Here is a 10,605-nt window from a genome sequence, read left to right as displayed (position 1 = left end):
CCCTCAGTACATGTGTAATACCAGTGTTCTCCCCTCAGTACCCGTGTAATACCTGTGTTCTCCCCTCAGTACATGTGTAATACCAGTGTTCTCCCTCAGTACCTGTGTAATACCAGTGTTTTCTACTCAATAGGTAGCACAGAATCGAACAAGACAGAAAGGTCACAAAGCTGCCTAGCTGCACTTAGATCGCACTTCCAAGGATCAATGTTTATTGATCCTGCTTCATTTTTGTTACTGGCTCATGATAGGGTTTCATGAAAACATGGATATTGATCTTTACAGTAGACATGTACAAATGTATTTAAATTATTGGTCAAGTGGGTAGTTGTTACGTTTATATCATGAAGGAGATAAAAGCCAATATTAATACTAGTATTAGTTAAGTCTCTGGAAGTGAGCTAAATGCTACTGTAACATCCATGGGACTGTTGGTGATGTCCAATACTGCAGCAAATCTCAGCCATAATGCCTTTGACTCAGTGAACACACACTCAGTGTCAGGCACTGCAGAGACCCTGGGGCTACAAGTGAGGGAGATGAAAATCTATGCTTCCTAAAAGTTTCTACTTTGTCTGCCACAGAGCTGATGCTGCCCTCTAGGAAAAGTTCTAGTGTGGGGTTATTTCTATAGACACAAGGACTTGTGCTGCTGGCTACTCTGAACAATGAGAAATGATTCCACGGCCCACACACATTCCAACATCCTGTTGACACCTGATGTAACTAATCTAAGTGACAAACCTATTTCTTTCTGAGCCTAGATCAGAACTCCATTTTATACATACACAATATTTTTTTGTGCATAATTATTATACATACTAAATTTTTCAGAAATTCAACAACATAAAACTTGATAGAAAATTGCACTTTGTTCTGTTTAAAACTCTACCAGTATTTGTTCACCATGTAGTAAATCTCAACACCAAAGCCAAGGCTGATCATCCCTTAGAGTCACCAGGACTGCACATGTGCCCCAGTCTTTGTTTGTAACAGTGTTCAAGGCAATTCTAGAAAAAGATGCTAGCATATCATTACTTCCTTATATCTTCCAGTGAAGTTTATTTTCTTATAAATTACTTTCCTTTTATTACTCTTTTATAGCATAGTTATGCCAGTATATTGATTTTTAAAAAATTATATGTGTAGGTAAAATATATGTACTCTGAATTTCATTTCAGGAGATCAGGGAGGTTGTTACAAAGGATTTATTATAGAAGTGCATGGAAGAAACCTGATATAATTGAGAACTACTGCCCTACAGGGTAAAGCATACAAATACACTGATAATGTTGGCATCTCTGCTCTACAGTAGCAGCATAAAGAACAGCCAAGCACCATGAGTCAATGCCTTGAATAATGCAAACAAATATTTATGTAAGATGATTCTAGTTCTCTTCAATATATTTCTCAGACTTCTTTTTTTTCCCCTTTGGCCACAAAGGAGAAGCTCAAGGAAAATAAAAATGCTATTTGTTAATGAGATGCTGAAGAAAATAATGCTTTTCACATAAAAGGGACATGTGGACAGGGAGCTGATGGTTACTAATAGGAAAACTCAGAAAGAAAGGGGATAGGACAGCAAAATTATTGAAGTGTGTGTGTAGTACCCCCTGGATCACCATTACCCTAGCTTTCTTTCTAAAACTAACTGGAGAAAACTTTTGGTGCAGAATGCTGACTGCCCCAGTCAGTGGAATTTGACAAGTGTGATTTTAGCCTAAGAAGTAAAATTATAAACCAAACGATAATTAGAAACTGGAGTGAAGGTTGCTAGGTGACCTAGGCCAGAAAGGTTGCTATGGAGAGGGATCAGGATTGTTTTGGATTAAGTACTTGTCAGATTTTCCTAGAAACTTCAGAGTATTTACTCTCTTAAAAAAAAAAAAAAAGAAAGAAAGAAACAAGGCTAGGCAAATACTTAAAACTTAACCACCACTTGGCGGAGGATAAAGGAAACCAAAATAAAGAAAAATAAAACAACAAAAAATCAGAAGGCTCAAGGGGCATTATCCTAAAGGAGAACAGAGAGATCAGGCAGCTTTCCTGAGAAAAAACACTTCCCCACATCCCTACACCCCACCCTGCCTCTCTAACTCCTGGTATTAGAACACTAATCTGGGCTTGGCACCTGTGGCTCAAGCAGCTAAGACACCAGTCACATACACCTAAGGTGGCGGGTTCGAATCCAGCCCCAGCCCGCTAAACAACAACGACAGCTGCAACCAAAAAATAGCCAGGCATTGCAGCCGGTGCCTGTGGTCCCAGCTTCTTGGGACGTGGAGGCAGGAGACTAGCTTGAGCCCAGGAGTTGGAGGTTGCTGTGAGCTGTGATGCCACAGTACTCTACCCAGGGGGACAGCTTAAGGCTCTGCTTTAAAAAAAAAAAAAAAAAAAGAACACTAATCTGGACCTTAGCTTTGATGGATGGATCTGATACTACATGATGGGAAGTTTCAGCCACCACTTAAAATCTAGGCCTAAGCCAGGATGCTCCCAGTGCCCAGGTAATTCATGGGTAATGGTGAAGTGACTTGGTGTTATCACTGTCTCCCCTTGAAGAGCAGGCTTCTGCCTAAATGACATGAATGAGGACACACCATCCACAATTTCCTCACTCTTTACCTTAGAATATCCTGGGCTCTCCTGGACAGAATCCAGAATTTGCTTCATAATTTTGCTTTCTCCTACTTCTTGGGTCCAAGACACCTTGATTTCATCTCCAACAATAGAACACTGTACCCTCTTTCAAGGTAATAGTAGATGGTCATCTCTCCCTCCAGTAAGTATCATGAGCATTTTGTTTACATAATTTACTTGACTCTAGATTGTCCTATAGGTCCCTATAAGCATAAGGCTGGAAGCTATTGTTACTATGAAGCAGGAACTTCATGTGGTTATCTTGGATGTATGCATGTCATATTACCATTCCATAGAAGAGAAAACTGAACTTGAAGAGAAAAGTAACTTGGCCATAGTTGTTTGCATATTTGGTCCAACTGATAACCACTACACTGCAACTTCCCTTATGAGGTTTTGAAGGGCAGGGTTTTTTATATTCCCAAGTCACTCAGTACTCCCTCTTCTGTAACTCCAATTATATACACAATTGCTTTTCAACATCTGCCTTCCCCATTAGGCTGTGAGGTCCATGGGAGAAAAGATAGAGTCTCTCTTATTTTTTACTCCATCCATAGTGCCCAGTGCCATTGCTGTACAAAGAACTAAATATCTGCAATGCTTCCAGTTCCTAGAACTGCATCTCGTGTTATGTGCAAGTACAAAGTGTCTATTTCCAATCAATTATGAAATAAAATCAGTCTAAAAACCAAAGAAAGGAAAAGCAGAACCTTTCCTACTTAAAATACTACTCATATACGGTGTTCAAGATACCGAAGAGAGATACATCTTCTCTTCTGATAAGGCTGCATCAACTAAAATTAGTATTATATACATACATATGTATCTATACAAATCACATACAAAAACATTCGTCTATGTATTATTTAGGAACACTTATTATTAGCAACATATCCTGAAATGTAAAAGCTTTTCCTGATATGTTTATTATTAATTTAATCTTTGCCAGGATAAAAATGTCTAATAAGAACAGTGTCCTCAGCCAAAAATAGAATGATTAAATTAAGAGTGGTGTATTCATTCAATGGCATACCATACAGCAAAGAAAATGGACTAATTATTGTACATGTGAGAGGAGAGATGACTATCACAACAGAACTTTGAAAGAAGTCAGATGCAAAGGAAGTGCATACATATTAAAGTTTATCTATATAAAGTTCAAATATTAACAAACCTCATCTACATGGTTCAGTTCGGAATATTGATTACTCTGCCCATGGAGAAAGTTTCTGGGATTCTGATAACGTACTTCTTGACCCGTGTGGTGATTAACACATACTCGCTTGGAGAAATATCATTAGACTTTTATAACTTGTACCATTTTCTGTGTGTCATGTTTTAGTAAAAGTTCACTTTTTGAAAGGTTCTCCATGGTACCTATTTTAGCGGAGATACATACACGTATGTATGTATATGTAAATTTTAAACATACTCCTATGTGGACTCCTGTTTGACCTTCCTTTTCTTTGGTGACATTGCTACTTATTTATTTATATGTTTGTGTATCCCAGGAACTAAGTGGAAGACGACCTAACTTTCCGTTCACTATTTGTGGGTTGGAGGCTGAAATTCAAACATTTACTCCAACACATCCAAAACACACATGTGGCTTAAATATGAATTTCCTTAGCCTTATGTGAATGCCTACTCATATCTTGATATATCCCACAATCTAGTGACATAAAAGAAACATCACATTGATCACAGAATAACTTACCTACAAATCTTATTAACTTGATTGATCAAAACCTCAACTGAAAAAAACTGGAAAGAGCTAAACTAAATTACAGAGATTCCTTTCTGTTCCAAATAACATTTTAAAACATTTTTAGTCCCATTTATTGGTGACTTTCAATGATTTAGATCTATTCTACAACAGAATTAACATTTCCCCACCAATGTTTTCCACATTATATTGAAGCTGAGAACTGTAATAGCCCATTTCAATAATAAAATTTTATTAAAATATATCGTACAGTTAGAAGGTATGTGGTGGGGGAGGGGGAGCTATCTTTTCTCTGGTGCCAATTATTCAAAATTATTCAAAATATTTGCATAAGTGAATCCAATGATCTATAATGTCATTTTCAACGCATCCAAATGGTATTCTAATAGTTTTTTAAAGACTGACATCTTCCTCCAAGTTACTTTGAATTTAAGGAACCACTTCATTGCCAATAATAATAAGTCCAAGTTCATTAAACAAAGGTAATATGAGCTACACGAGGGCGTTAATAATCTGAGATACAGGCAGTTAAAAAAAAAAAAGGTCAAGGTCTCTCTTTTCCTCTCTCTCGTTACTCGTTACTCCGTAAACTCGGCAGGAACTTTTCCGTGTAAAGGGACACCCCAGGGGAAGCACGGCAGAGCTTGAGAGTTTCCTGTTCCAACCTGACCCCAGACATCCTCTGGGAGAGAGCGCTAGTTGAGCTTCTCCCCATCAGTCCGCTGGGAGGTCGGGGGACCAGGTGGCAGGCGGCCTCCCCAGGCGCCCGGGCACCAGCGCCCGCGTCCCCGGCCCCGGGACTTACCACCAGCGCGCAGCACAGCAACTTGTTCATTGTGGTCCCCGGAAACCTCAGGAGCTTGGAGGCGGCGGTGGCGGCGGGGCGAGCACCACGGTGCGTCTCCGCAGCCCGTGCACTCGCACGTTATATATAGCGTCCCGGCAACAGGAAGTATCGCCAGCCTTTGATCAGTCATTTTTCTATCCTGGACCAAACCTACACCTTTTTTAGGAACCTTGGGCGGGAGCAGTTGGGGATGCAGCAAACTCCCAAATTAACGCTTTCAGCCCCAGGGCAGAGAGGTTCCCCCGAAGGGGCGGGGCGGGGATGTCTGGCCCGCGGGCCTGGGGGGTGGGAAGCCACCCGGCTGCGGAACAAGGCGGTCGCTGTCTCTGCCGGGCTCTGAGGTTTCCCGGCCCCTTCCCGCCAGCGGCCGGCCTCCTGGCAAGCGGGGCCAGCGGTGGGAGGGCTGGGCACACGCTGGGTAGCCGCTGCGCCTGTGCCTCCTCCACCCTGAGTGTCCGATTCAACCGAGATCCGGATGCAGCTGAAGTGGGTCCAGGAGGCTTTGTCCCCTCTCTGGGGGAGAAAGCTGTGAGTTTCCACCCTGCCCCGCTGTCTGACCCCTTCTCTGCAGGTTCTCCAATAACAAGGCCTCGCTTGTTTGCAACGCATTGTCTCAGAGGAGGAGGAGTATTGGGGAGTCTGCGATCGTTGGTCTGTACGTTTGTGTGACCCCTAGAGAAGGAACTTGTAAAAAATTCAGAATATTTCAGAATGTTGGGGTTTCACAGATTACTTTTGTACGGCTTGCTCAAACCTATGGGTGTGCCCCTCACCCAGTGTAGTCGTACCCTGTGGGTATGATTTCACACACACGCACACCCGCCCAATCTCTGTTGATTTTTACTTCTTTCCGCGCGCACGAGTGCTGTTTGGTTAGTTCCAATTTAATGAATAAATTCCGTTTGGATAAATCTGGAAGGAACTTTTTCCAACTCTTTTCTGGTAGACCATACTTTTCCCGGTTAACTCTGTGTTGTCTAGAGTAGTTAGAGTGAAATGGAGTCGGCAGAGTGAAAACTTCGCTGCCCCGCGCAGAAGATACTCGCAGGCCACCGTTTCCTCCACCGACACCACAGTGATCAAAGGGCTATTGGTAGCTCAGTGGTCCCCACACTCTGCTGGTGGAGTTGCCTCCTCACGGTCTTTCTACTGCCCCCAAGCTGTTGGCAGAAGTTTGGTTCTTTGCACAGAGGGTTCTTGTCTACTCCCTTCCTTCATCCCACCTGCAGCTTGTCTAGAAGTTGGACCTGACATCTTGTAAAGTGTATTCCTGTTTTGAGTCCCTGCATGCGGTTCGTGGATGAGAGTTCTCTTTACCACCAAACTCTCTGTTTACAGATGGCCGAGAAAGTGCCTGAGGAGCGCTTCTTCACAGGGGCCAAGGGTTGAGTTGGGTGTCTTTAAGGAAAGGCACATTCTGCTTTTTACCGGAGTTCACCAGGAGGAAAGAGGAAGCAAGGATCTCGCCAAGAGTGTTGAGAACATCTGCCCCATCACGCGGGCATCCTTTCCTGACAAATTCAAAAATGGATCAAAACACTTACAAGCAAAAAACACTTAGAAGAAAAGAACGTCAGCTATTCCACTCTGAATTACAGAAGACTGGGGTCTCATTCAGCTTTAAGAGCTGCAACATAACAGCACGATAGTTTCTTAAATGAACCAGCGAAGACCTGTGAGTGTAGATACCCCCTCATTTTTAAAGCTATAGTAGTTTTGACTCTACAACCTGAGATTCTGACATTGAACTTAACCATGAGACTTCTGTAAATCCAAATACTAGGAATAAAGCACTAGCAATATTATTGTTTTTAATAGAGTAATATATGTCTAGGAAAGCGTTTGAATTATCTCAAAACATAATATGATGCCAATATTCCTTCCTTCTCAAGGAAGTCAGACCTTGGAGAAAATAAGGGAAATTTTCAAGACTCAGTTTCCTCATTTGTAACATAAAAATAATATTGATATTACAGAAATGTATGAGGAAAAAATGGGAATATTCTAAATATGTAATACGAATGATGATAATTACCAGTTGCGAGCGTCAAAGTAATGAATGTAAAATAACTCAGCACAGTGTCTGGCCCATAAAAAATATTTTCTAAATCATCTTTATAACTGTTCTAGGGGAGTACCTAACATACTGGTCTTTGGAGCCAGACACATAGATTTGAGCCCCACATCCTAATTCTGTAAGCGTCGGACTTACCTAACCTATTCATTATTTTTTTGTCTCTATAATGAGAATAATCATCACATCTACCTTGTAGATTTACAAAGCTTATTATGAGAATTGAATTAGGTAAAACACATAAAGCACTCAAAATAGTGTCTAGCACATAGTAAGTACTCATTCAGTGTTAGTTATTATGGTTATCATCTGAGGTTCTCAGGAGGATATTTATCTGATATGAGCATAAGGTGAATCTAGATTATAAACTCCTGAGGGTAGGAACCATGTGTTTTCCTATGGTATTCCCTGAAGATTTTATAATAGCTCAACCTCTGGCTCCCTGTAATTACTGAATAAATAATAGAGTGATGGTGGTGATGGGAGCTGCTAATTAGCTGTAACCTTAAGACAGATTGGAGCATCATTTATCTAGAGTCACAGAATGGACTGTGTATTGACTATGTATCTCAGAGCCTGACTGTGGGCCCTTTATTAATCACCCACTGACAGGAAACTGACAGAGACCATGAGTTATTGGTCATTTCACTTGTTATTTTCCTGGAGCAATCTGGCTAATCCCCCAGGGTGTTCCCAAGTGATCCTCTATGAGGGGCAGCAGGCCCGGAACACTCTGAGCTGGAGTTCATCTGACGATTTAATTGGAATGGACCCAGGGATTCGGTCTGAACCCAAAGGGGAACATTTGAACGGTAACTTGCAGACTACATTCATCTTCCTGTGACAGATCTCTCATTGGCAGAGGCCATCAGTGACATTAAGCAGAGTGTCCCAGAAGTTCAACCTTCTGTTTTGGAGCAGCAGATATACGTGGTGATAACTTTCTAGGTGATGCCTCATCAGATAATCCTTCATTTTCTCCTTCTTAACCCCCTTTGAATTGGGCCCTACACCAAACACATTTTCACTGACCATATTTTGGGTTGCCCCTAAACAACATATCATCCACCCCCTACACACACACACTCCCTCTATTTCAGTCTTCCTAGACCTTGGAGAAATGCTGCCTGAATATCAGAAGCTCTCTCAAGGAAAACACTTCATCTATTTAACACAGCAGCACAACACCTGATCCAGAGGTTGTTTGTAATCATCATCACAATGGAAATATCTGGAACTCAGGGCAGCAATTGACTGAGGTGATCTGGGAGATGAGGCTTGCAGGCTCTGGGCTGACTGATCAAGTGTCTAAAGCATCTTGTGCCTAAGCCTTCTTACCTGAAAATTGAAAATACTATTTTGAGGTTATACATATGAAAGGATATTTATTTGAAGAACACAAAGATATTCTTTTGTTATTTCATTGTTATTAAAAAGAAGCTTTGTTCTTACAGGAACAGAGGGGAAGGAAGAGATATATTATGCAGATGGTCTATTGATTTTTTTATTGATTGATGTTTTCTAACTTCTTCATTTACAAACACAATTTTAACTGTGTTCACTCAGATAAAATCTATCTGACTTTACAGGCATTATAGACTATGTTTAGATATAGGTGTGTACCTGCCTTAACAAAATAAGGTACAGAAAGGCAAGGTTATCCGGCCCACATATTTTCTGATGGAATAAATCACCAGTTGTTTAAGGATCTGCCAGAAAGTATTAGACCAGGGGTCAGTCTACTTAGGGTTCCCCCCTTCAATGCCGTAGATATCCATTCATTAAAAGAGCCCTATCTTTGAAAATTAGTCTTAATTAGACAATCACACAAATATATAAATAGTAATACATATTCCATGGAAAGAAATAAGTTGCAAAGGGAGTGCCTGACCCTGTGTGACTTTTAACCAAAGCTCTGAAAACTGAGTTCATTCATGCAGGGTGAGCAAATCACAGAATGGTAGAGGGAGAGACTTTGAGCAGGAAGAACAGTGTGTCATAAGGCCTTCAGGCCGGAGGAAGCAACGTGCAAATCCAAGGAACTAGAAGAATCCCTGTCTGGCTACTGTGTGGAAACCAAGGCGTTACATGGATTGCAAGAGGCTGGAGAGGGAAGTGGACGGTGGTCAGGTTGCCAAGTATAATTGATTCCAATTTTCCTCCAAAGAACCATATAAAGAACTAGAGGCTTTTAAGCATAGGTGTGCATCTTAGTTTGGGCTGCTACAACAAAATGCCATAGACTGGGTGGATTTTAAGCAACATTTATTTCTCACAGTTCTGAAGTCAGAGTCCAGGCTACCGGTATGGTCAGGTTCTGGTAAGGGCCCTGTTCTGGCTTGCAGACTACTAACTTCTTGTAACCTCACAGGGCAGGAAAAGGGTAAGAGACTCTGGAGTCTTTTTTATAAAGGCACTAATCCCATTTATGAGGGCTTCACCCTCAAGACCTAATCACCACTCAAACCTCCTCATTTACTGCTGTCACAGTGTGTGGTGTGGTGGTTTTCAATATAGGGGATTTGAGGAAGACACAAACATTCAATCCATAGCACAATGATTATGACAGCTGCTATGGGGTATAATTCTCCTAATGTCGCCCTGCTAACCACTCAGTTTTATGCATCCAAACACAGATATGTAAGAGAAAACTCTCTTAAACTATAAATCAAAGTGAAATTGCTAACATTTATAGGTAGATTAGTTGGTAAATAAGGACTAATAAACTCAACAGACCATAGAAAGGAGTCTGTTGTTCTAATCAGCTCAAGGAAGAGACATAGCTAGTCACTTATAAAGTTTCCTCTGCATCTCTCCAGTCACTCCAACTGGAGCTTTCTAAAATGCAGACACCCTTCTAGTGCCTGCTGAGTCCCAAGAAATTGGTTCTTTAGTTAAACAGTGATGTATATCCCAAACAACCACTCACCAGAATGTTCTGAACAAATATTTATATCAACTGAGCATTACAGATCATTTGCATGCTCCTCCTCCAAAATCCTTGATGAAATTTGGGCTTCTATAGTATTAATTCAGAAATTCTCCTCTTCTCCCTACCCCCATGCAGTTTTTCTGCACCTGGCTAATAAAGACATGATAGATAAAAACACTCAGAATTGTTCCCTTGATAGTCTCTTAGGTGATTCTATTTGGGAAAGTCCCCTCCTTTAACTAAAACAACCATTTAGAAACAGAGGTTTTGATGAGATAGTTTTCAGGGAAACCAGCCTCCAAGAGTGAATTTCCTGAAACAAGGGTTTTTCTTTAAAGGCTGTAGCCTAAAGGAACATTTTTAGGTAGATTTCAAACTAAAGAGGA

At 41.1% G+C, this 10,605-nt stretch overlaps 1 protein-coding gene across 1 annotated transcript in view; it reads right to left on the bottom strand.

Annotated features, from left to right (window-relative positions):
* Positions 1–5,560, bottom strand: part of TNFRSF11B (TNF receptor superfamily member 11b) — a 28,779-nt gene extending 23,219 nt beyond the window's left edge. The window contains exon 1 of the mRNA XM_003782389.2: positions 5,172–5,560. Coding sequence (XP_003782437.1) covers positions 5,172–5,201 — 30 coding nt within the window. The 5' untranslated portion in view covers positions 5,202–5,560. The remainder of the gene's footprint in view (positions 1–5,171) is intronic.
* Positions 5,561–10,605: the final 5,045 nt, after the last annotated feature.

Source organism: Otolemur garnettii, unplaced genomic scaffold, assembly GCF_000181295.1.
Source record: "Otolemur garnettii isolate 467f Iridium unplaced genomic scaffold, OtoGar3 scaffold00004, whole genome shotgun sequence".
Taxonomy (NCBI): Eukaryota; Metazoa; Chordata; class Mammalia; order Primates; family Galagidae; genus Otolemur; species Otolemur garnettii.
The sequence above is the reverse complement of the archived record's forward strand: the minus strand, read 5'-3'. Positions and strand labels throughout refer to the sequence as shown.